The following is a 25,150-nucleotide window of genomic DNA, read 5'->3' on the forward strand; positions in this document are numbered from 1 at the left end:
ATGCTTTTATCTCTATCGTCCACAACATGTTAATTGACTAACATTTTGAGCATAGGAAACATTATAATTTATGCAACCAATTTTGATGACTTATACACCTATTTTAAATTATTGCTACGATGTATTTCTTAATTTTTTTAAATCGGAAATATACATTTATTGAATTAAATTTTTTAACTATAATTTATTAATGATTTAACTTGCTTATTTGAGATACATATACCAAATTTGATGATCTTTCTTAAAGATACACCAAATTGATAAACTTGAGCTATTAGTTGACATATGTAGATGCTTTCTTATTATGTTTTTGGCTTTTACAAAATATTTTGACAATATTTTTACTGCGTCTGCACAAGACTTAAAGACTTCTACGGAATTACAATTCCGCCTTAACGTTTATGAGGTTGGGAATACGACTACAATTGCTGCCAAATACCAAGTACCAATGCAGTGCCTGGAGAGCGACTTTAGATCCAACTAGGCCAGTGGAAATTTCAAATTAACAGACATATGAGAACGCAACGATAGTGGGCCGTGTAAACAAGGCACGCCCATATGTCGAGGTATACTACGACAAGCCCCATACTCATATAGGCAGTATAGGAGTACTATACGTGTATATCATAATTAGGTAAGTGCGAATTAAGCATTCGTGGGCCCAAAGAACGATAGTCGTGAATTTAATGCCGCATTTATGAGTACGAGTATGTAGAAATCTATTTGCACTGTTCGTGGTGCGGCTTTTATCTTCTATTTGCTTGTCTAATCATAAAGAAAGTGGATGGATGCGGCTATATAAATGCGGAGGTAATGCTCAATTGTTAACTAGTATTTATTATAATTTCAAGATGTTAAAGCTGTGGCTCTGCTGTGCTTTATTTACAGGCGCATATGCTTTCAATCATGGATCAGACTTGGACGATTTCAAGGAGTACATGGTATGTTTAATCATAAAATTTGAAAGGTAAACAAAAAAACCAACATTATATTGAATGCAATTAATATTTTTTAGAACGAATTTGAAAAGAATTATGCTAACCCAACGGAGCAAAATGCTGCCAACTATTATTTCAACTATCACACCAAATTGATTGCTCAGCAAAACGCGTTGGAAGATCGGAAAGCGAGTACCTATCGCGTTAAAATCAATAAGTTTTCGGATATTAGATTAATTACTTTTGCGGCCCGTTTACCTCAGGCCGTGTATCCTGCAAAGTCTAACGATAAGAAACCTATTGAAACGGAAAATACAATTGCCGATGAGATTGACATCCTCGCCGAATATGGCATCAATGTGACCGCCCAGGATCAGGGCACCTTGTGTAGTGGCAGCTGGGCCTATGCTGCAGCCAAGGCCCTACAGATATTGAACGCTCTGCCAAGTGATAAGGAACCAATGGAATATTCTGCCCAGCATCTAATTGATTGTGTTGGCATGAGCACCAGTTGCACAACGCAGGTGCCACAACAGGCTTTTGACTATCTAACCCAAGTAGATGACGCTACACTGCTAACTGATATTGAATATCCGACCCATGAAAACTCCGTACAGGGTATGTGTACACCACCCGCGCTGCCTTCAGGCGGAGTTAAGCTGGCTACATATTCGAAGATACGCGATGGCGATGATGAGTCAGTTAAGCGCTTCGTTTCTAACTCAATACCCGTGATTGTAGAGTACAATCCGGCCACATTTGGATTCATGCACTACAGCAGTGGAGTCTATGTGCCACCAGCAAGGGCCAGGGCTGCAAGCTCACAGTTTCTGGTTGTTGTTGGTTATGGCCATGATGCAGCTACTAAGTTAGACTATTGGCTATGTCTCAATTCGTTTGGTACTCAGTGGGGCGAAGACGGCTTTATCAAAATAGTGCGTAGTGACAAGCAGCCCATTGCAAAGGGAGCAATTTTCCCAAATACCCTAGGATGAAATTCTTTATAAGAATCCATTAAACTAAGTTAATAAATCTTTTGTATCCTTAGTTCAGCTTAGAAGTTTAAATATGTAACACTAAGTCAAAGTTAACATTTGTTTTTTGTTTTATTGATTACATCATTTATGACTGCATTAGTTGAGAAAGTAGCAACAAGTTTTGTTGGTTTGTGAAAGTTTATAACTTTTTTCCATCTTTATATTAAATTTTGTATTTAGTTTATTTATTGATTTTTCATCTACAAGCGGAGCTTTACAGACTTAAACGCTAAAAATTAACAAGTTCACATATTTTTTTTTTAAATTGTTGTTGGATTTGTTCTTTTTTTTTTTTTTTGGTTTTGCATTTTATTTTCAATTTTATTTGTAATTTATTTATCATTTTGAATATATATTGGTTGGGTTTGCATAGAAACTCATAAACCAAATATAATATATTATAATTTTCACGACTCAGCCAGCGCAGACAAAACACGTATTATTTTGTTCAATAAATATTATGCAACTGTGTGTTCTTTTGTTTAACAATTCATATTTTTACTGTGTTAGTTGTTTTCATTTTCTTTGGTGTTCTTTTTACGTTCGAAACGAATTTTATGACTATCATGTATGTATGTGTTATTTCTTTATTCATTTTCTGATCAACCAAACTTTGTTGTTAGTTTCATATATTATACTAAATTATTTGTTAAAATATTAGAGCTTTAATCGTTTTTGTTTTTGTAGTTAGCTTTATGTGTACTTGAATTAACATTTATGTTGTGTAGTTTATTTTTAGTTTTACCCCAAAATCTCGTTACTCATAAAGCAAAGCTCAGTGATATGATTCACGATGCCATTTTTTTTATTTTATATATTTGTTTAAGTAATTTATTTTCTTTGGTTTATTAGTTCTCCATGTCTATTTATGTCTCATTGTGAAGAATGCGTTTGGAATGTAATTTATTGGTGTTAAATAATATTTAGCCTGTTGGCAAGGCATTTTAAAATGAGTTGTAGAATTTATACCGTTTTATCAGTTTATTCTTTATTCTTTCAATTAAGTATCTTTTAACTAAATATAATATGATTCAATATCTTTTTCCATTTACTTTTTATTTTCAATAATTTTTGTATTAGTTAAGTTTACCTACATATTCTCACAATGTTTTTTAAACTTTCAATAGAATAATATTTAACTAAATAAATATCATTTGTGTGTATGTGTTTTAAGTGATTTAAAATATGTTTAATAAAATTTGTTGACTACACAAAATAATGGGCTAAAATTTATTGGTTTCGATTTTGAATCAATCCATTGGCTAGTGTTTTTGTAGAGATTACACTGCTTTGTGGTGACTGTACCTCCTTGCGTATTAGCCGTGTACGTGTTTGTTTGTTTGTTTTTTATTTGTTGATTTGTGCCTATCAACTTGTCAAAGACACTTAAATGATTACTAAAGGCAGATGTAATGCGCTTCACAAAATGTAATTTCTAAACTAAAATCAAATAAACATCAAACATTATCTACACGATGTAATTAAAAATTTTGCTGTTAGGAAGATTTTTTAGGCATATTTACTTGTCTATTTTTTTCTTTACTTATTTCTTTTTTTGTTTTGATTTTATGTTTAGTTGTATGAAGCTTAAAGTGGACAAAATATAATTTATCATACTTTTATAGTCTATTAATGAATTTTTTTTTTTATTTTTATTTTTTTTAAGTTTTCTGCTCTTTATACACATATATGCTATGTTTTTGCTATCGCATTTAGTTGAAATATAACTTTTTTACTTGATTTAATTTTTGCATGATTTTTCGGATGATTTTGAGTCCTAGTTACTGTAAATACTAGTTTCTATTAACGATTTCATTTCAAATAATTAGTAAATCTCTTATGAAGATTTTGGTTTGAAATTTTCATTTCAGGGATGTTCTGTTAAATTTCTGTAAATATCGCGTTTTAGTAGTTGAAAATATATTTGCACTTTTAACTTTTTCCTTGACATGAAATATTTTAAAAACAATGGAAATGTGTTTAACATTTAATTTTCTTGGAACATTGTCTGGACAATAAAAATAACTATCATCTTCCAATTAAGGATAATATAAATGGTGTTAAGCCTGTTGTTGTTAGTTGGACATGAATATATTTTATTAGGCGGAGATGTTTACTGGCAGTTTTTTGTTTATTCATTTTCTTTTTTTTTTTGGAAAAACATATTTTTAAAATTAAAATGAGCTTATAAAATACAAACAATACCATTGATTTTGCCGCCCAAAATTTTGTTTGTGTAAGTTTTATTATTTTAGGTACTCCTAAATTTTTCAATTTATGAGCCCACGAAATTAAAAGTGGTATTTTATTTATTATAATTATTATCCTCACTTTTTACGCTTACGAAAAAATTTATAGTTAATTAACTTAAACTGGTTATCTAAGTATTTTGCCATATTCAGAAAATCTAATTAAATGTCAAAAAGAAAACATTAGATTTGAAAAGAATATGGAAAAAAAATTATAAAAATAATAGAAAGCAAATACAATACGAGTATATTTATGAGCTTTGAACTCCTATGCTTTGTCTTGTCATGAACAGCAATAATCCTGCGGCCAATGCAAGGATCAGCGGTTTCTGTGATGTAGCACCGATAATGGCTCCATTGCACAAATCCTTGGTGCAGGCGCAGTAAGTGGCAGACACATCGTGGGTGCCCGATCGCCGTATGCATTCCTTATCGGTACGCTCATCACGGATATATCCGCAGCCACGTACGATGCGAGTCTTGCCGTAAACTGAGAAATACATTTTATTAGTTAATGTGTAGGAATTCGTCTTAGAAATATAAATAAGTTGAACTAAAGTAAATTAACCTACAAAATATAAATAATAATAGTAGAGATTATATGGATTTTTTGAGGATTAACTTACTCTTCTGCACAGTTTTGCGGCACAGTATGGGCTTGAATTTGTTCTTGAGATGCTCCAATGGCTCCTTTTTGCTGCAGTTCACCTCACCAATGGAGTACGGCTCGAATGGATCTCCACAACGGGGATCGAACTCACTGTTGCAGTCATAGCACATCAGGGCAGTGGATACTGTAAGCAGGAAGTCAATTATTATTATTTCAAATCAAAATAACATTAACTATGTAATGACATGGTTACAAGTCTTACAAAACACAATCCAAGTTTCTTTTATTGCGTAAACTTTGCCGCTTACCTTGTATGCAGCACAGCACGCCTAACAACAGCAACACTTTTTCCATAAAAGGCGACATTTTTAAGCTTTTCCGTTTGTTGTTGTTCTTGTATGCACAATGCACTTGGCTTGCAGTGGTTTATAAATATTTAAATGTCACTGAATGCTCTTTTAAGTTTAAATATTTTTTGTATATTTTGCTGTTGTGTTAAATTATCATGCTGAAAAAATGTAAAGACAAATATGCAATTAATTTAATTGAATTATTGAATGTATAGCATTTTGATAATAAACTTTACAAAACAGTTTATAGTTTTTAGCGGGGAATTAAATAAATTATTTTAAAAATTTAAGATCAATCTTAATTTTAACTTTAAGAGCTTTTACCCAAAAGTAAATTTAAGCGATTATCTAGCAGTTATAAAGAGTGAAAACCAAATACAAAAACAGAGATTCCAATGAGGGCAAACTGCAGATGCAAAGCAAAGGAAGCTTAAATGCAGAGAGAGGGAAAGAGAGAGAGAGAGAGAGAGAAAGGGGAAAAGAGAGAAAGTTGTTGGCACAACTGAGAGCAAGAGTGGGTTGAAAAGAGGGTTAGCTCACGACCCAATTGAAGGTCCACAAATATGTGGATCATAAATGTCAGAGTGTGTGTGTGTTGTACTCGTCATTTTCACTCAATGTTTGACTCATAGTCCACAGCTCAAAAATCGGCACAAGCCTAACGGCCGCTTTATGTTGGCCACTTAATTGGATTGCAATGATTGCTGCTGCTGTTGGTACAAATACTTTTGCTTTTCTGTACTGTTTGTTTACTATGTGTCATCCACACTGTGGCAGCCAATTGCTCGAAATTGATTTTCCCACTGAGCAGCAGTTGTACATACATTGTATAATATTGTTGGGGAGCATGAGATAGTGGAACCTGGTTAATAGACGAGCTTACACCTTCAACCAAGGAGGGACTTCGTAAGAATAACTGAAGCAGTTAATATCAATGTGTCTTGCTTCATTGATTCATTTTATAATTATATCACGGTAGAAACTGATAATTTTATATCGGAGAGTAGTAAATTGTTATAGCAAAAATGTTTTTATTTGCCAACGAGTTTATTTATAAACTAGCAACAGTTTATATAAAATGTTAAAATTGTTTCTTTATTTATTTCGACATTTATATAATTGAGAAACCCCTGGCAAATTATCCAACTACAGCTTAAAGTGTGTGGTTTCAAAAAGGGGGCGAAAGTGCTTTTAACATACCACATTAAACTGAACCTACAAAAGCGCAATGCACCTACGGAATCCATAGGAAGCACATTTTGCATGCACTTTGTTGCATTACTTGAGCGTGTGGCAAGTCACTCAATTCAATTCGATACTATCTGAATTCGAGTGGTGCTCAGTTAGGATTTGGGTCTTCCGTACAAAAGGCTACATTTGCTGAAGGAGGTGCGGAAGAAACAATCAATAAGGTAGCCAAGGGGCCGTTGTCATGTCAGGCTGTCAATCACATCATTGTGCTACTTATTTGAGATACTTGTATTATTTGTGCTGTTGTTTCTATGGCTCTTTGACATGTTTATCATGTCGAGTGTCAATTATATATACACAATTGACTGATAAGCAAAACGATGTTCTTTTTTTTTATATATATACCACATTTATATTTATATTATTTTCATCGATGTGTCTTTTATTTTTCGATTCATTTAATTTAAATGTATGCCCGATGCATGCAACACTGTGTGTGGGCGAAAGACGTAACACTGCGTTTCTCGGACTGGGAAAATTCAATAACTGACCTAGTTCAGTTATCCATGCTAGCTATCCATGCCATGTGTCTCCGTTTACAAACTTTTGGCATTTCCTATGGAGAAATGTCTTGTTTTCCTCGCTTTTCTTTTCCTTGTTTCAAAAGCCAACTTCTAAAGTGGCTTATGTAATAGTAATAGTAACACACACGATTTACAGGCTATTTACACGACCACTCACATTTGCCACATTTGCACACATTTGAATGTGACCTTCCACGACCAATTGTGAAACTGTTAAGACACCCAAAGCAAATCAGCTGATCGGTTTCTGTGCACAAATTATAAAAAGCAGACAATAACAACATTTTAATATTTATTGTGATACTATAATTGGCGCAAATTTAATGCCTTCCGTTTTAATTGAAGAAAACAGCTGGTTAAGGTGATAATTGCTGTTTTTTGCCGAGCTTATCGATAAACATCGCGTGTTCGATACAAAAATACTGAAATTTAATGACAAAAAATCTTCACATTCAAAAATGATCATTTGGATTTTGTACTGAACTGAATTCCACATTTGGGCCAAATGATGAAAATGGCGTCGAATGAGCCAAATGTGCTGTCTTGGAAATAGGCTTTAACATAGAGCAAAAGCAAATGCCAGCGAAGGTTTTAGTTTTTTTTTTTGTTCTTGTTATACGGGAAATATCGATTTAGCTATTAAAAAGTAGGTAGGTCGGGTAAACCTGGTGGCTAAGGACATGCAAAACAGTGGCAGTAGTTATTATTGTTATTATTGTGACTGGGTTGGGATAGGTTGTTGAAAGGGAAAGCGAATTGGCGATATTAGCAATTATGTTGTATAACAGGCTAAACTAAAGTATATTTTAAAAAACATTTTTTTATATAATTTAAGTTCTCTTAATTGTTCTCTATTATTACTGCTTTCGATTAATATTTTAAACATTTATATTTAATTTAAAGCTTTTTTAGTGTTATATATTATTACTGTATTCCATTTATATTTTAAGCACATTCAATTATTGTATAAAGTATGCTAAAGCATCACTTATATAAATATTTATGTACATATATTTTGTTTCAATCAAATTTATACATGTGTTCAAGTGCTTTAAATTATTTAAACTTAATTTTTTCCATTGTACTTTTACTGTACTAAAACTGTTTTGTAATCACTTTTCACTTTTTTCGTGTAACTTTTAGTCCCACAGGGCTTTGCACAATTATATAATATAGCGCATATTAGATCAATTTGTAATTTATATAAGTATTGAAATAAAGACCTTTTAATAAACCATTTTTTGTCTTTTGTATATTTACATAAGAGGAGAAAATATTTTTCGAGTCTGACAACTTGGCGTCGTTGCGAATTTCTTTCAATTGAAAGGACCGTTGAATGAACGAGCGTTTGCAGAGAAAGACCTATTGAAGCTGATTCCAAGTGGAACGAACGAACGAACGAAAGCGAAAAGCATCGAAGGACGGCTCAGTGGGTGGGTCTGTTGTGGGTGAGTTTACTTTGAGCGCAAATCCGTGCACAAGGCAAGGACGAAGCACAAAGTCAAAACGCAGCGGGTTAATAACGAAAGAGAGCCTCCGTCACAGTGGCGAAAAGTACACAAAGAGAACCAGAGAGTGGGAAGAGACAGAGTGAGCGCGACCTACAGGACATGGCAAAAAAAAAAAAGTAGTTTAATCGATAGCAAAGTCCACACGAACTTTAAACGGCATTATCTAACATGGATAAATGAGATATTTATAACAGTTTGTGTTTATTCAAATTAGTTAATTCAAGTGTCTCTAATTAAATATCAACTACGGGAAGCACTTGAAATTCTCTATTTATTATTATTATATGTTATTCTTTACATTTCAGGCACACAAAATCTCCGATTACGCGACACAAAACGTTGCAACCCCAAAAACGTAAATTTTCTTTCTGAGCGGCTCTGCAAATTTTGCATCTGTCAGAAAAGCCGTCAACGGGTAGAAGCAACCACAGCAACGGCCGGCAAGATTTAAGAGGTGCAAATTGTCTGAGCGTGCGCACAATAGAGTAAAGCATTTTAGTATGGTAACATTTAAATTAAACAAAATTTAAATTTTGAAATATTTAATTTTCATAGCCTAAAAATCAGGGAATAAAATTTTAAGACGGGATGAACTTGTTTATTATCTGATTGGGACGAATTTTATAGCGTAGAAAAAAGAGAACACATTTTAATAAGTCTTTAAAGACAGTTAATATAAATATTAACTAATAATTTTGTATTTTTTTTTTTAATCAAAAATAATTATTAATTTTTATTGATAAAGTAAAAATCTAACCAATAAATTTGATCCCAGATAAAATTATTCATTTAACAGGGTGTATAACACAATATCAAATTCATATTATTGCAATATAATTATTCAAGCAATCTTAAAAAAACAACAAAGATTTTCAAATCAATGATAATTTCTCCCCGATCGTTTCTAAGGATGCTATATGACATATAAGGCAGATTGTAATGAAATTTGATCGGGATGTATAAGACAATACACAATATGTGAGATTATTTATAAATATCTCAAGAATTAACAGTTTTTCATACTACTCGTAAAAGTGGATTTTTGGGTGAGCGTTCCCATTACATATATGGATGTAGTATCCGATCCAGACTTTTGCGACATAGCAACATATTCCGACAAATTTATAATACGCTCTGCAAGGAATACGCATGGAATACGTAGAGTGCTACAGTAAATCATCATGAAACATAATTTAGTCGTTGAGTGCCGACATAATTTGAGACCAGAATAATTGCACCTGCGGATTATGCATTAGTGCTCGCTTCTTTCTGCTTAACACGATGTTCAGTATATCAGCATTTTTATAGCGATCTCGGCTTAAATTCTTCGAGTCTGAAGTTTCGGGCGAGGCCTCATGATCCGCTGATTCTTCGAATGTCTCCAGATCCGCTGCGGCACACGTTGATTGTGCTGCAGATATTTGCGTTTGTGATAGTTTGAATTACATTTATTGCCGATGCACTCACCTTTTTTGCACTTGCTGCTATCAGTCTTAACTTTTTCGACTCGCTTCTGATAAGGCTTCCGAGATTTTTGGACTTCTTTGGATTGTGGCAAAGAAGTTGCCTTGCAACGTTTGTTAGTTGTGGCTGTGGCAATGTCGTTGTGTGGCGTCTCTGGTATCTCCTGCTGCAAGCGTCGCTTCACGTGCAGATTTAGGCGTTCCTTGATGTTGGACTTCTCCGGCGTTCCTGGAGGTTCCAGTTTAATCACTTGTAGATTTTCAGGTAAATCGGCCATCGCACATCTGTTTACAGTGTTGCAGTGCTGCCAACTTGATTAAATATTCAGGTCGCAACAGAAAACGGGCTGGCAGGCTTGGCTTGCGGATTTAAGCCCAAAAAATTCACCTTTATTTTGTATAAGTTCAAATTAAAAACTTTCATTAAATTGTTAATTTGTTGCCAAAATATTAATAAAAAAAACTATAAAAAATTAAATTGCGCGCCATTTGCTGCTTTCGATCTTTTTTTTACTGTGTGGCAACCTTACATGCAGCTGTTTGGGTACAAATCTTTTAAGCCTAACGAGCCTTGGCTTAAAATATTGAAATTGAGAATTAATGCGATCTCTTAAAGAAAACGCATTTTCGTATTAGCTACATTTTTAAGCAATATTTATTTAACACTTTTCGCTTTCATTTAATATTAGAGAAGGTAGATCTACTTCCTGTACCACATCTGAAGAGTCTTCATGCGCTTCACCTTTTTTTGGAGCTGCAGTACGCCGTACATGAGTGCTTCCGCTGTGGGTGGACAGCCGGGTACGTAGATGTCGACGGGGATAATGCGGTCGCAGCCACGTACCACCGAGTACGAGTAGTGGTAATAGCCACCTCCGTTGGCACAGCTTCCCATTGAGATGACCCAACGTGGTTCAGGCATCTGATCGTACACTTTACGCAGAGCGGGCGCCATTTTGTTGGTCAGCGTACCAGCCACGATAATAACGTCCGCCTGACGTGGAGATGCTCGAAACACGACGCCATAACGATCCATATCGTATCTGAAATATATAACGATTAATTTCATACATATTATTATTATTGACAAGTGTTACCTTGGTGCTGCAATGTGCATCATTTCCACGGCGCAACACGCCAGACCGAATGTCAGTGGCCAAATGGAACCCTTGCGTCCCCAATTGAGCAGATCGTCCAATCTGGCCAGCGACCACTCGGCCATGCTGGCCTGCTTGGTGCCAAAGGGGGAGTAGCCTTTCTTTGGTAGAGTATTGCTGGGATCCACGACGGGCATCGTTTGCTGCTGCCGTACCAAGAAACTGCTCAGCGAGCCGCCAATTGCGGTATTCGCGCTGTACGCGTTCGCTGTATTTCTGGTTGCATTTAATAACTTTGCGTATGTTGGTCCAGCAATTTGTCGCAACATTTTGTCGTTTTTTGTCGTATTCTTTTATGTAATTTGCAAAATGAACCAGGGCTGACTAAAACATTCTTCTTCTTTGAAAAACGTAAACAACAAGTGCAGTTGCGAGTGACCAGCTGTTAACATTTGTGGCTCGTCGTGAATTAGAGTTACCGTTTCGTTTTGGTATTATGTCGTCCACCATATTGAATTTGGCTGCTAAATGTCTGGCAGCGCTGTTCATACGTTTTCTTGCAACTGGCGACATCGACGGTTTCCACGCAAAATTACTAAATAAACGTAATTAAAGTGCTTATAACCACATAAAAATGTTGAAAAAGTGCAAATAAATGGACAATCCAGCAAGTTATTATTAATTCATCGCTGTAAATACGTAAGAAGTAGGAGAAATCTGCAACTGAAAAGTAGCAGCTAAATAATAAAAAAATTTTCGCTTGTCTCGCGTCGTCTACAGCAACGTTTTACATTGGTATTGGTGAGCGAGCAGGCAACCCAAATACAAATACTGCGTGCGTGTGAAAGAGAAAAAGGCGCTCCACTGCCAGTGGTTAGAGATAGTGATAGAGAGAGGAGAGTGTGTTTTTCCAGTGTGTACATGCCCATGTAAAAATCGACGCAGGCAACAAAAGAAAAGAAGGACAATTGAGAGATTTGTATTGAGTTATGAGTGTCGCTGCAATGACTATGGACGATCAGAGACCCTTGATGAACAGTTACGATAAAATGTCTACAAAATATGATCACAATTTGCATATGATTAGCAGCAGTGGCAGCGGGGGTGGTGGTGTTGGTGGGGGTGGGAGTGGTGTTGTTGGCGGTGCAGGTGCAGGTGGTGCTGGGGGTAACACTGGTAGTGGCCCCTCTGGCCCCGCATCGCCAACACCGTCCGTCTCTGAGGAGCTTCAACAACAACAACAGCAGCAACATCATCATCATCACCATCATCATCATCATTCGACTTCATCGCAAGCACAACAAACACAGGAGCAACAACAACAACAGCAACTTCAGCAACAGCCACAGCATCGACACCACCATCACCAACAACAACAACAACAACAACAACAACAAGAACAACAACAACAACACGAAGCCGCTGTTGCCGAAGCTGCCGCCGCAGCCGAACAACGACGATTGCTCGAAGGTATAAAATTATTATTAATAAAGAAAGAAAACATGCAAAACATATTATATAAACATACTATATATAGTATATACCTGCAAACAAAATCCACCACAACAACAAACAAATATCAGTGTACATTTGTGTAAATCTTATAATTTCCTTAGTTTCTATTTTTTTTTTTTAATTTACATTTTATGATGTTGGTTATTTGACAACAATCTCAGATATTGTTTCAGAAGATATAGTAATGTCTTTAGGGTTTTTACAGCCTACGTTTGAGTTTTTGTGCAAATATGAGTTATGAAAAACACTAAAAAGAACTCCACGTGTGCCTTGTTATTGTTATTGGTTTCGAAAAGATCGAACTCGAATTTGAACTCGAATTGAAGCGAACACTCGTTAAAACATTTCGAATTTGGCGTTTTGTTTAGATGTTAAGCTATTTTTTCCTACAAAAAATAATATTTGAAAAGTGTTCAACAGAAATGTGAGTGCCAAATGAACTAAATAAATAAATATATAATAATAATAAAAATAAATCAGATCAAAGATCAAATCATTCCAATGTTGAAAAGTGTTGTGCAAAGAACAATTGAAATAATCAAATACAAATAAAATAATTAAATATATATAAATAAATATATATATATTGCAAATAAACTGAATAAATATGAAAAGTGTAACAAGTGCAAATCCAATTTCTCTACTTCGTTTCGGTGTCTACTTCGTTTATCTATCGTCGTCATCATCTTCGTCTTCGCCTTCGTGTTGAGAGTTTCAGCCGTGTGTACAGTTTGCGTTTTGGCCACATTCGTTGCCAACGTTCGTTGTTAACGTTAACGTTAACGTTTCTCAAGTTGTCTACGTGCCCACATTCGTAACTGAGCCCCTTTCTCATTCTGTTTTTATCTCTCCCCTCCCCCCCACACATTCTCTTTTGTTTACGCGTCCACAAAGTACCAAAATAAATATATAATCACATAGAAGAACGTTAAAGCGAGTGCCAAATAATAATGTATAATTTAAGTCTAAAAAAATATATATAAAATGGTAATCAAATCATATTAATATAATATTAACCAGTATATGTGTTATTCAAATAAAAGAAAAGCCAAGAACTTTGCCAGTGTTTAATTTAAATGCAAATTATGGCCCAAAATGAACTTAAAGTCCAATAATAATAATCACAATAATAATGATCACAATAATAATGATCACAATAATAAATAAATATATATGTAAATACATTTAAACCGAAACAAATTGCGCGCTAAATTATTCCGTGCTCGTATGTGTCTGTGAATTGGATTTTTCTGTATTAATTTTAGATTCATTTACCTATAAATTTAATTATATTATCTCAAGAAAAATATGGTAATGTCATTTGAATAGGTTAAATACCTAAATTATAATTACGATATAGGTCAAATGTTGCTCATAAAATGTACATTTAAATCTAAACACACACACACACCTTGACGACACTCGGTTTATAAGTAACAAAAAATTAAAACGTAATTACCAAGTTAAATGTGGCAAATTGCCGAAATAAATACGTAAACATGTATAATAAAAAAATAAACATACTTATATAAATAAATAAGAAGAAAGTAAGTCGATGAACTTTGGTTATTGGAGCTTATAAGAGAGCGTAAGAGAGCGAGAAAGAGTGTTCGAAAATGCCAAATAATGTTTGATGATGTTGTATGAGCTTTTATTTGAAAGCAAAGTGCGCGCGTCGAGTTTTTTGCAAGTGTTTTTCTAAATATTTTTCAGTTTTGTCACAAAAATTTCAAATCGTTTGTTGTTTTCACAGTGTAAGCAAGCAAAATATAAAAAAGAAAAGCAAAGAAAATGCAAATTCTGTCAAAGTGCAAGCCAGTGTTGAGTAAATGTTGAGGCAAAAAAATCAAGAGAAGCAAGAAGCAAAGATAAATGCAAGTAAATAACGTGTGCGAGTGCAACGTTCGTGACAACAACAAATCCGACACAGAGAGAGCGAGAGAGAGAGAGAGAGAGATGGCAATGACAACAGCAGCAACAACAACAACACCAAGATCGCAACAACAACAACCACAACGTACAAAAATGTCACGAACTAACACGAATGATTGCAACGCATTGGTATGAATTCGTATTAAGTTCATTAAAAAACAAATTATAATCAAACAGAAAAAAAAAACAAACAAAATATGTATCTACGTTTGAACAACAACTACAACCAATATTTAGATCACACAAAAGTTGTGCAACTTTTTTTGACCTTTAAGAACTTGTATATTTGATGCTTTTTACTCTTCACAATACGATACGATCGATCGATCAATCGATAACTGATCTTGCCCTTTGTTTTGTTTGTCCTATAACTGGACCGTACATTAATACTCTTTCTCTCTCTTGATTTACTCCTTACTCCTCCGACATGGTCGTCACTCCATACAGATGAAATTGAAAATCTCAAGGTGGAGCAAACGCGTCTGGGATTGCAATGCGCCGACGCTCAGCGGAGAGAGAAGATCCTCATGCGACGTCTGGCCAACAAGGAACAAGAGTTTCAGGATTATGTGGTAAGCTTTGAGAAACTTCATTTTCTCAAGTCCCCGTTCAATTGATAGTTTTTAAAAAGTATTAATTAACATTTAAATAAAAATTAAGAACTAGTCGAGACCCAGACTATAGGAACACCTCTTACATACTTTTAGGAGCTTGTATTTCATTACAAATTAAAACATCTATTATTGCCGATCTGCGTTTAATTAGTATGATAGATAATAATAATAATAGATAAAGCTAATTACTAAAAACGGTAAATATTAAAAACTGTAGGTGTGTTAGTTTTTCATTGGGTACTTTGCTAAAAAGTTGACCAGTTATATATAATTAGGAATATTAAACTTAAAGATTACAAGAAGTATGTATTATCTTAAATTATTTGATTACCTCAACAGAGTCAAATTGCCGAATACAAGGCACAGCAGGCTCCTACAGCTTTGGCCCTTCGCACTGCACTTCTTGATCCGGCTGTCAATTTACTGTTTGAACGTCTCAAAAAGGAACTAAAGGCCACCAAGTCAAAGCTTGAAGAGACACAAAATGAGCTCTCTGCCTGGAAGTTTACGCCAGATTCAAATACGGGAAAGCGCCTGATGGCCAAGTGTCGTTTGTTATACCAAGAGAACGAAGAGCTGGGTAAAATGACTTCAAATGGACGCTTGGCGAAACTGGAGTCTGAACTGGCCATGCAAAAGAGCTTCAGTGAGGAAGTTAAAAAATCGCAATCAGGTATGCAATTAAATATTAATACATTTGCAGTACCTTACAATAATTCAAAATATTGTTTTTTATATTTACAGAGTTAGATGACTTTTTACAGGAGCTGGATGAAGATGTGGAGGGCATGCAGAGCACTATTTTATTTCTACAACAAGAGTTAAAGACAACACGCGATCGGATTCAGACGCTAGAGAAGGAAAATTCACAGCTGCGGCAAGCGAGCTCCTCTAACAGTCCAAAGGAAACCATCGACAATGCGGCGCCGACAACGACTGTGGTGACAAATGGCCAAAGTATCAGTAGCAGTAACAGCAACCAGTTCCAGCAAGCCATTATCAGTAGCAAACTGGAGTCAATTGATGAGAATGCATGTCTGGAGACAACAACAAGAGCTGCTGACTACTACAACGGCATCAACAACGATCAACCGACTGCAACCCCTGAGCTTATAGTTCCCGACGAAGGCAGCAACTGCAATGGCAGCAAAAGTGCAGCTGCTGCGCGATTGGCACGAAAACGCAACTACGAGGAGGAAAGTGCAGCTGCTATATGCGTTCCGGAGGCGTCGGTGGTGCCGACAATGCGGGAAATCAGTGCGCCACGTATTCTGCCGCCCAAAAAGTCCAAGCTACGTGGAATTGTCACACGACGCAACTCTCAACTGGAGGATGAGCAGAATCTGGGCCTTGTGACAGCGACGCCGCTTGGCCTTGACAATGCGGTGGCTAGCATGGCCAGCGAGGAGGCAACTGCAGCTACTTCAGTTACGACACATATTCTGGATCAGGCGGCAACGATTGTGGCAGAGGATGTGGCACCAACAACTGTGGCCCCAGCACGCATTCTGACGCGACGTCGATCCGTTCGCATGCAACAGAATGGTGCAAGTGGCGTTGACTACTGAGCCAGCAGACTTTTAAAAAAGCGTGCTAATATGTTTTTATGGTATCAGACGTTTAAATATTTTTTCATTTGACATATGCATAATACTAATCGTTAATTTTTGACGTTTACTTTGTGAATTGAGATTCAAGAGAGACTTGCTGTTTATTATATATATAATAAAAATATATTTTTCTTTTTACACATTTGTATTGTACAATACGATTATAGTTTTGTTTATGCCCATGCATGCGACATATATAGACTATAATATAAATATGTAGTATACCATTTTAAAAAAAATTTAACACTTCGTAATCTTAACAGGAAATAACATTAACCTTTATCAGATTACTACAATTGATACATTTATTTTAAATGGAACTTGAAAAGCTAATAAAGTCGAGTCCTAGCCGACGTGTAGCTAAATTATCGTTTAATTATTAGTTTAAGTCATTTTTGTAATACAAGAAAGTTGTATCAATTATTACAACTTATGTTAAAATAAATTGTTAAGCGTAAAAAAATTTAAGTTATCAACTTGTTAGTTTTATTGTGCTGTAATTATTGCACCAATCTTTCTACATACAGATATATGGGATAGTTTTCATACTTCTCTACTTTTAATGAATCAGCCAATATGTGTGTAGAATTGTAGTATTGTATATATATTCAAAATTAATAACAATAAAGATATATAGAGATACATAGAATAGAATAGAGTGATATATAAGTGATACATTTGTTATACAGTATACGTTTTACAGATGGCCAGGAGGACAATTTTAAAAATGGGAACTGGAATAAAAATTTATTAAGTAGAAAGAGCACAATTTGTGTCTAGAAATTCATTGAAGGTTTCGTCAAATTCCTGTAAGATTCCAAGACCATCGCTGTCCGTCAGAAAGTGGCACACCTCATGCGGCGATACCTTACTGATCAGATCTAAAGCGCCCGGAAAATAACCGTGGACAATGTAGTGGCATGGTTCGCCAATAAAGTTAGGCAGGTGATCGCAAACGTTCATGAAGCCGCGCACAATATTATTCCGTTTGGCTTTGGTATCCACTATCTCCTTAATCCTGGCTACCATGAGCTCACATATCAGGCAGAAAGGCCCCCCCTCAGGATCCGTTGGTCCCTCAAGTTGATCCGCAATTTTACCGCTGGTGAATTCTTTCCAAAATGAGCAGACGGCTTTCAAATCAGAAAATTCTTCCTCGGGCGCCATTTCATCGATTGCAACTATCGAATTAAATAAGCTGTTAATTAAAATTCTTTATTTGTTTTTTGCAATTAATACTCACAATACTCTAGAAATTTGGGTTTTTTACAAAAGCCAATTGAACTGCATATTTTCTTGTTTGCTACTCCATTGACCAGTAAATCGATAATATGATTTCCGTGCTTCTTAACCATTTTATCGCACTTTTTCGACAATGCTCCACCCAACTTGGAACAGATTTTTTCTAAAGCCCTTTGTATACCACTCCTATCATCAAATTTCTTTATCTTTTTTTCCAAAGCCTTTAAAATCCTCTTGCATAGAGAGCATTTGACCGAGGATGTGAGCAACATGTCAACGGCAAGCTGATTATCTTGTTCCTCTAACAGGGTCTCTTCGATTTCAACTGGTAGTAAAATAGAAACTTTTTTTAATATATATATAGAGTTTTCAAATGTCTGTTACTTACAATCCTCTTCTGAAGCACGCTTGTGGCACATACCGATCTTATAGCATATCAAGTAAGGGGGTGTATGCTTTGTGATGAGATCGACAATCTGATCGGAATGTTTATTTACCATTTCCTCGCAAACATGATGCAGCTTTCCTACCCTATGACAAACGTGGCTCAGAGCCCTTTTGATTTCATCTTTGCCTCCATGGTGTATCATCGATTTCAAAGCCTTCATCGCTTCTTTGCAAATGCTACATTTGGGAGCGCCTTCAAAGTCGACATTAAGAGACAATCTGAACTCGACTTCGACTTCATTATCCAGCTCCTTCGACAGGGTCTCATCGATATCAACTTATTATGAAATGGAAACAGAAAATGCTGAAAATTTATCTTAAAGATATATATACGCGCTACCTAATACTTACAATTCTCTTGTGAAGCACGCTTGTGGCACATACCGATCGTCACGCAAATCAATCCAACGCGTGTATGATTTGAGACTAGCTCGATAATCTGTTCGGAATGATTTTTTACCATTTCCTCGCAACCCTGATGATCTTTTCGTAGCTTCTGGCAAACGTGACCCAGAGCTTCTTTGATTTCATCTTTGTTTCCTCTGCGTACAATCTTATTCAAAATCCTCATTGCTCTTAAGCAAATGTAACAGTTGTGCTCGTATTTCGGGTACTCTTGAATAACAGGCTGAGGCATCTCCAGCTCGAATCTATCGTTGTTAAATTCAGGCTGTATCTCTTCCAACTCAGCATCTTTAATTGGAGAAACATAGAAAAGTGATGAGATTAAGTCTATAGTCTACTAAAAAATACCTCTACACGAGTTAAAAGTCTGGTGACGAAAGTCTAGATGCCCCCAAATTTTACCCACTTACACCCCCTTATCTCAAGAACCAGGTGAGTTGGTAAGTTGAGTTGGAAGTATTAGTATGCCATTTTGTAAGTTAGGACTAAACCTTTCGATCGGTATATAACTCGATCTGATCGGACAGTCGTAGCATATGAGCTGTATATATTGCTAGTCGCCTTTCGCACCCTTCGTGCTGCTTTCGGCACTAGCGCGAACTGCCGCCCGCAGTGATATAGTTGGCTGCTTACCATTTTCTTCTTCGAACAATAGACACATGCTTAGGGTTCTGCAAATTTGCTGATGGGCTACATTCTTTGATACTAAATCGACTATCAGATCTGAGTGTTTCTCTACCATATTCTGACATTTATCCTTTTGGCTCTGTTCCTTTAGAATATGACATATATTTTTCAAAACATTATTGATATCATGATGGTGCTTAACCAAGTTCTGCAAGGACTTTATAACTTCTTTGCATAGAATACAGTTTTCTGAATCCTTTGTCAGTGCCTTCGCTATCAACTGAACGTCTTCGCTATAATCAATATTATATGCTAAGACTTGGCTTTTTGGTTCGTATTCTAGTGTCTCTTGGCCAATAGGAAGGCACAAAGTAAGTATTGAACAAAATACTTTAGGACTCCTCACAAATTCCATTATCTTATCACCGTGATCGTCCACGAATTTGTGACACTTCTTTGAAATTTTTCCAAATTTGTCGCAGACGTTATATATCACCTTCTTCTGCTCCTCTTTGCTTATGCGTTTTGTTATATACTTTTTTATAGCTCTAAATGCGGCCTTGCACATTGAACAAGGAGCGGACACTAAAGTCTGTAGTTCATTACCATTATTTGTGAAATCCACATCTAGTTCTCTTTTCTTATGGCACACTCCGATGAGCAAGCAAACACTGTCAGCATTCAAGTCGTTCTTCAGCATACTATACATAACATGAGAATATTGATCCACAACTTTGACGCATTCAGATTTAAAGTTACTAGTCAATGTGCAAACACCCATCAACATTTTCTTGAACTGGGCTTCTGTGGCGTTTCTTATAAGAGTCTCATGCAGATGTTTCACAATCTGTTTGCACTCAACACAGTAAAATTCATCATGTTTGCTTTGAACTGTCATTTCCTCCGACTCTGTCGCCAAGTTATCCTCCGCACAGATGCCAGAAGCAGCGCAGATGTCATTCGACTGGAGCTGCTCCTTCACAAGATCGTACATGTCATCAAAGTAGTTGGACACTATATTGACGCAAGTCTCTGACAAGACATCAAGACTATAACACGTATCGAGCATTCGTTCAACCATATCCTCCCGTTTGACTGACTCGAACTGCTCCTTCATTATCAGCGAAAGCAAGTTACAAGTGCTGCAGGACAGCTGATCAGGCTGAACGACAACTGTCTCGACATTATTCTCCACATCTTCAGCGCTTAGATTGCCATCCAGCTCATCCTGGTTGCTAAAAATCAGAAAATTTATGATTTTAATATAATTCCAGATGGGAATGAGTCAGCATGAGTTGATTTTAGCTACGGATAGTCCCATTTAAAGGAAAAAATACTATATCAATAATTGTCATTATATCTTTAAAACGATGACCCTAAATGTAATTTAACTAAGTTTTTCAAAAACGAACGTATATATCTACAAGTCTACAAATAAGACAGCATGTCCGCCATAGATAAAGGAGTTTAATGCTATTAGCTTAAATTTGTATATTTTGAGTAACTTGGCTAATTGAAATTTGAAACAAGCTTTTTGAGTGCAACTATGCGAAATTTTTCACATTAAATTAGTGGTCCATGGTTTGATGATTTAACGAAACGCTTTTGCGATTATAAACTTATGTACGCCAATTTACAAAAAAGTTGCGGGCTTAACCGCAAATTCGTATGTATGACTCAAGATATGCAACATTGCAAGTTGTGGCTGTGGTTTAACAGCTTTGTAAAACACAAATGAATCATTTCAAGGCAGTTATTATAAACAACTAGAATTTTATCGATGTTTATAAGTAATCCATAAAAACAATCTGAATTTTTAATAGCTCAGCATTTCTTGATTTACTCTTGATTTCAATCCACATACAATTTTCTTACTACATTCGTATTTTTTAATAAAAAGAATTGTGAAATTGTGATTGTATCTTACCTGAGATTGTTATCGCTTTCACCAGGAAAATTAGAATTTGTTGAGGAAACAGCAGTGCCTAGTATTTTAAATGTAATTAATATTTAGAACATAATTCATCAAGTTTATATCCAAACTGAATTTCAAACGAGAGCTTCTCAAAATCAGTCAGTTTGTTGTAATTTGGATTTGCATTAGAAATGTAACTATAAAATAATGCCTCTAACTTCGTCCCGGAGATAATTACTATTAATTCCAGCATTCTCAAGGCTTATAAAATGTTCTCCTCGCATTCAAAGGCATTACTTTATATGTCAATTTAGCATGACTGCATTTAATTTTCAATTTTTAACTGTATATTTCAAATTTTAAAGTTTATTTGTTCTTTTCGATCAACTCAAAAATTGAATTTTGGAATATTTTCTTACTAAAAATTAGCACTGCCATAATAACGTAAGGGCAAGCGGCTCGCATTTTTTTTTTAACTTGTTCAAAATTCACAACACAATATATCTTGAGATTTGAAAATAAACTGCGACTTTATTATGTTTCTGTCTAGCTTATATACTGGTGATTCTGATTGACCGGGTGCATGTATTTCACCATTCATAGGGGATTGTGGTTAAACATTTATAGATTGTTATTAATCATTTAAAAATATCTTTCCATTGTAGCTCTTATACAAATATTAATAATAAATAAGTAACAAAGCTATTTTAGTTTAAAAGTTAAATCATATTTATTAAAAAAGTTTTATAAGAGCAACAAAATAAATATGCCATATAAATACATCATTTAGAATAAAGTGATATGAGGCTAATTTAATAAGCTAAGAATGGAATAAAAGTTTATTAAGTAAAAAGAGCACAATTCGTATTTAGAAATGCATCTAACTCTTTTTCAAAGTCCTGTAAGAATATAGGACCATCGCTGGTAGTCTGATTATTAATTGTCTGCAGAATGTGGCACATCTCATGTGGCTTTACCATCATTATCAAATTTAAGACGACTTCACCATAGCCATGGACAATGAAGTGACATGGCTCGCGAATAAATTTAGGCAGGTTTGAGCAGGTGTAGAGGATGCTGTGCAAGACTTTATCCCGTTTGGCTTCGGTATCCACTGTTGCCTTAAGCCTGGCTATCAGCAGCTCACAGATTATGCAGATGGGCCCTTCTTTAGGGTCAGTAAGTCCATCATGTTGATTATTCGATTGCGTGCTCACTACAACTTTGTCGCTGACGTATACTTTCAAGGGCACGGTCTCATTGACTTCAACTTACAAATAGAAAATACTCTTAATTATTATTAAATTACTTGTGGTTTTATGTACTTAAAACTTACAGTCCTCTATAGAAATGGATTTTTTACACACGCCAATCATATTGCAAATGCGCTGGACTGCTACATGTTTCACCATCAGATCAATGATCTTATTCCCGTACCTCTGAACCATTCGATCACACCTTTTTGACAATTTTCCCAACTTGGAACAGACTTTTTGCATAGCCCTTTCTATACTACCCTTATCTCCATGATGCTGTACCATATGTTGCAAAGCCTTAATAACCTTCTTGCATAGGAAGCATTTGGGCGAGGCTGTAATCTCCACATCAATATCTGATATCTGATTATTCTGTTCCTCCCACAGTGTCTCATCGATTTCAGCTGCTGACGAAATGGAAATGGAAACTTTTAAAAAAAAATCTTAAATAACATATACTATATGTATGTGCTAAATAAAACTTACATTCTTCTTGTGAAGCAGACTGGTGGCACATACCGATCATCTTGCATATCATTTTAGGGGGTGTATTCTTTGTGATGAGATCGACAATCTGATCCGAATGTTTACTTACCATTTTCTCGCAAACATGATGCAGCTTTCCTACCTTATGACAAACGTGGCTCAGAGCCCTTTTAATTTCATCTTTGCCTCCATGGTGTATCATCGCTTTCAAAGCCTTCATCGCTACTTTGCAAATGCTACACTTGGGTACGCCTTTTGTGTACTCTTGAATAACAGGCTGAGGCGTCTCCAGCTCAAATTGTTCGTTGTTTAATTTAGGCACTAGCTCTTCCAACTCAACATCTTGAATTGAAAAAACATAGAGAAGTGATGAGATTAAGTCTATAGTCTATATAGTTGGCTGCTTACCATTTTCTTCTTCGAACAATAGACACATGCTTAGGGTTCTGCAAATTTGCTGATGGGCTACATTCTTTGATACCAAATCGACTATCAGATCTGAGTGTTTCTCTACCATATTCCGACATTTATCCTTTTGGCTCTGTTCCTTTAGCATATGACATACGTTTTTCAAAGCATTATTGATATCATGATGGTGCTTAACCAAGTTCTGCAAGGTCTTTATAACTTTTTTGCAGAGAAAACAGTTTTCTGAATCCTTTGTCAGTGCATCCGCTATCAACTGTACATCCTCGTTATATTTGATATTATTAGGTAAGACTTGGCTTTTTGAGTCAGCTATTTCGTATTCTTTTGTCTCTTGGCCAATGGGAAAACACATGCCTAGCATTGAACATATTACTCTAGGATTTCTCACAAATCGAATAATCCCATTGCCGTGCTTGTTCACAAAGTCGTGACACTTTTTCGAAACTTTTCCCAACTTGTTGCAGGCACGATTCATAGCATCTTTTACCTGATCGTTGCTTGCGTGCTTTGATATTATTTTTTTTGCAATTCTAAATGCGGTCTTACACAGTAAACATTGCGGCATCTGTGGATCCTCGTCGGTCACTAAAGTCTGTAGTTCATTACCATTATTTGTGAAATCCACATCTAGTTCTCTTTTCTTATGGCACACTCCGATGAGCAAGCAAACACTGTCAGCATTCAAGTCGTTCTTCAGCATACCATAAATCACATGCGAATATTGATCCACAACTTTGAGGCATTCAGATTTAAAGTTACTAGTCAATGTGCAAACACCCATCAACATTTTCTTGAACTGGGCTTCTGTGGCGTTTCTTATAAGAGTCTCATGCAGATGTTTCGCAATCTGTTTGCACTCAGCATAGTGAAATTCATCATGTTTTCTTTGAGATTTCAGCTCCTCCGGCTCTGTCGCCAAGTTATCCTCCGCACAGATGCCAGAAGCAGCGCAGATGTCATTCGACTGGAGTTGCTCCTTCAAAAGATCGTACATGTCATCAAAGTAGTTGGACACTATATTGACGCAAGTCTCTGACAAGACCTCAAGACTATAACACGTATGGAGCATTCGTTCAACCATATCCTCCCGTTTGACTGACTCGAACTTCTCCTTCATTATCAGCGAAAGCAAGTTACAAGTGCTGCAGGACAACTGATCAGGCTGAACGACAATTGATTCGACATTTTTCTTCACATCGTTAGGAACTCCAGAATAAGCTGGGTAAATAGCATGGCCTAGTATTTCCAACGTAATAAAAAATTTGAGTACAATTCATCTATTTAGACTTTTTTTTATATGATTTTTTAAACCTAAAATTTATTTGTAAAGTATTTTCTGAGTTGATATTTCATTATATATCATTATTTGAGAGTGCCAATCTCTGATATATAAAATAATCAAAAAAAAGTCAAATTAAAGACTTTGTTTTTTAATGTAAGAAATATGTTTATATATTTTTTGGACATTAAAAATCAGGAAAATTTCGAAAAACCTGCCCGATAACAGTTAATGGCTCGACCGAACATTGTAATTGTAACTTTTTTAAGGCCGCTTACTTACAGCAAATAAACACTGCCACAAAGAGTAAGGGGAATGCGATCCCCATTTTGTTAATATTTCCTTGAGATTTGAAAACAGACT

At 35.5% G+C, this 25,150-nt stretch overlaps 7 protein-coding genes across 13 annotated transcripts; 2 read left to right on the plus strand and 5 right to left on the minus strand.

Annotated features, from left to right (window-relative positions):
- The first annotated feature begins 832 nt into the window (after positions 1-832).
- Positions 833-2,464, plus strand: LOC117784018 (ervatamin-B). The gene is made up of 2 exons (XM_034621611.1): positions 833-941; positions 1,016-2,464. The coding sequence occupies exons 1-2, from the start codon at positions 852-854 to the stop codon at positions 1,931-1,933; spliced, it is 1,008 nt and encodes a 335-aa protein (XP_034477502.1). The 5' UTR covers positions 833-851; the 3' UTR covers positions 1,934-2,464.
- Positions 2,465-4,182: 1,718 nt separating this feature from the next.
- LOC117784019 lies at positions 4,183-8,988 on the minus strand. Of its 4 annotated transcripts, none has more exons than XM_034621612.1 (4): positions 8,769-8,988; positions 5,143-5,342; positions 4,851-5,018; positions 4,183-4,714 (listed from the first exon to the last, which is right to left on the minus strand). In XM_034621612.1, exons 2-4 carry the CDS (start codon positions 5,198-5,200, stop codon positions 4,476-4,478), a joined length of 465 nt encoding a protein of 154 aa, XP_034477503.1. In that variant the 5' UTR covers positions 5,201-5,342; positions 8,769-8,988; the 3' UTR covers positions 4,183-4,475. The 4 variants fall into 4 exon arrangements, with proteins under 4 accessions (XP_034477503.1, XP_034477504.1, XP_034477506.1 ...); XM_034621613.1 differs by lacking the exon at positions 8,769-8,988 and adding an exon at positions 8,220-8,588; XM_034621615.1 differs by lacking the exon at positions 8,769-8,988 and adding an exon at positions 7,117-7,196.
- Positions 8,989-9,228: 240 nt separating this feature from the next.
- LOC117784145 lies at positions 9,229-10,239 on the minus strand. Its single transcript, XM_034621800.1, has 2 exons — positions 9,938-10,239; positions 9,229-9,881 (listed from the first exon to the last, which is right to left on the minus strand). The coding sequence occupies exons 1-2, from the start codon at positions 10,209-10,211 to the stop codon at positions 9,664-9,666; spliced, it is 492 nt and encodes a 163-aa protein (XP_034477691.1). The 5' UTR covers positions 10,212-10,239; the 3' UTR covers positions 9,229-9,663.
- Positions 10,240-10,565: 326 nt separating this feature from the next.
- Positions 10,566-11,421, minus strand: LOC117784902 (NADH-quinone oxidoreductase subunit B 2-like). The gene is made up of 2 exons (XM_034622754.1): positions 11,031-11,421; positions 10,566-10,976 (listed from the first exon to the last, which is right to left on the minus strand). Exons 1-2 carry the CDS (start codon positions 11,357-11,359, stop codon positions 10,634-10,636), a joined length of 672 nt encoding a protein of 223 aa, XP_034478645.1. The 5' UTR covers positions 11,360-11,421; the 3' UTR covers positions 10,566-10,633.
- Positions 11,422-11,562: 141 nt separating this feature from the next.
- LOC117785694 (pre-mRNA-splicing regulator female-lethal(2)D) lies at positions 11,563-17,167 on the plus strand. 3 transcript variants are annotated; one of them, XM_034623879.1, is made up of 5 exons: positions 11,563-11,729; positions 14,299-14,606; positions 14,925-15,049; positions 15,431-15,764; positions 15,836-17,167. In XM_034623879.1, exons 3-5 carry the CDS (start codon positions 15,005-15,007, stop codon positions 16,657-16,659), a joined length of 1,203 nt encoding a protein of 400 aa, XP_034479770.1. In that variant the 5' UTR covers positions 11,563-11,729; positions 14,299-14,606; positions 14,925-15,004; the 3' UTR covers positions 16,660-17,167. The 3 variants fall into 3 exon arrangements, with proteins under 3 accessions (XP_034479770.1, XP_034479769.1, XP_034479771.1); XM_034623880.1 differs by having other exon boundaries at positions 11,573-11,635; XM_034623878.1 differs by lacking the exon at positions 14,299-14,606 and having other exon boundaries at positions 11,563-12,500.
- On the minus strand, positions 17,165-21,790 carry LOC117785693 (prosaposin-like). 2 transcript variants are annotated; one of them, XM_034623876.1, is made up of 7 exons: positions 21,757-21,790; positions 21,350-21,407; positions 20,029-20,657; positions 18,742-19,083; positions 18,332-18,667; positions 17,945-18,268; positions 17,165-17,882 (listed from the first exon to the last, which is right to left on the minus strand). In XM_034623876.1, exons 1-7 carry the CDS (start codon positions 21,773-21,775, stop codon positions 17,452-17,454), a joined length of 2,139 nt encoding a protein of 712 aa, XP_034479767.1. In that variant the 5' UTR covers positions 21,776-21,790; the 3' UTR covers positions 17,165-17,451. The 2 variants fall into 2 exon arrangements, with proteins under 2 accessions (XP_034479767.1, XP_034479768.1); XM_034623877.1 differs by lacking the exons at positions 20,029-20,657; positions 21,350-21,407; positions 21,757-21,790 and adding an exon at positions 19,429-19,594.
- A 306-nt stretch (positions 21,791-22,096) lies between these two features.
- LOC117782834 (prosaposin-like) lies at positions 22,097-25,119 on the minus strand. Its single transcript, XM_034619883.1, has 5 exons — positions 25,070-25,119; positions 23,488-24,744; positions 23,080-23,421; positions 22,674-22,997; positions 22,097-22,607 (listed from the first exon to the last, which is right to left on the minus strand). The coding sequence occupies exons 1-5, from the start codon at positions 25,113-25,115 to the stop codon at positions 22,180-22,182; spliced, it is 2,397 nt and encodes a 798-aa protein (XP_034475774.1). The 5' UTR covers positions 25,116-25,119; the 3' UTR covers positions 22,097-22,179.
- Positions 25,120-25,150: the final 31 nt, after the last annotated feature.

The sequence above is a fragment of the Drosophila innubila genome (genome assembly GCF_004354385.1).
Source record: "Drosophila innubila isolate TH190305 chromosome 2R unlocalized genomic scaffold, UK_Dinn_1.0 1_C_2R, whole genome shotgun sequence".
NCBI classification, from domain to species: Eukaryota; Metazoa; Arthropoda; class Insecta; order Diptera; family Drosophilidae; genus Drosophila; species Drosophila innubila.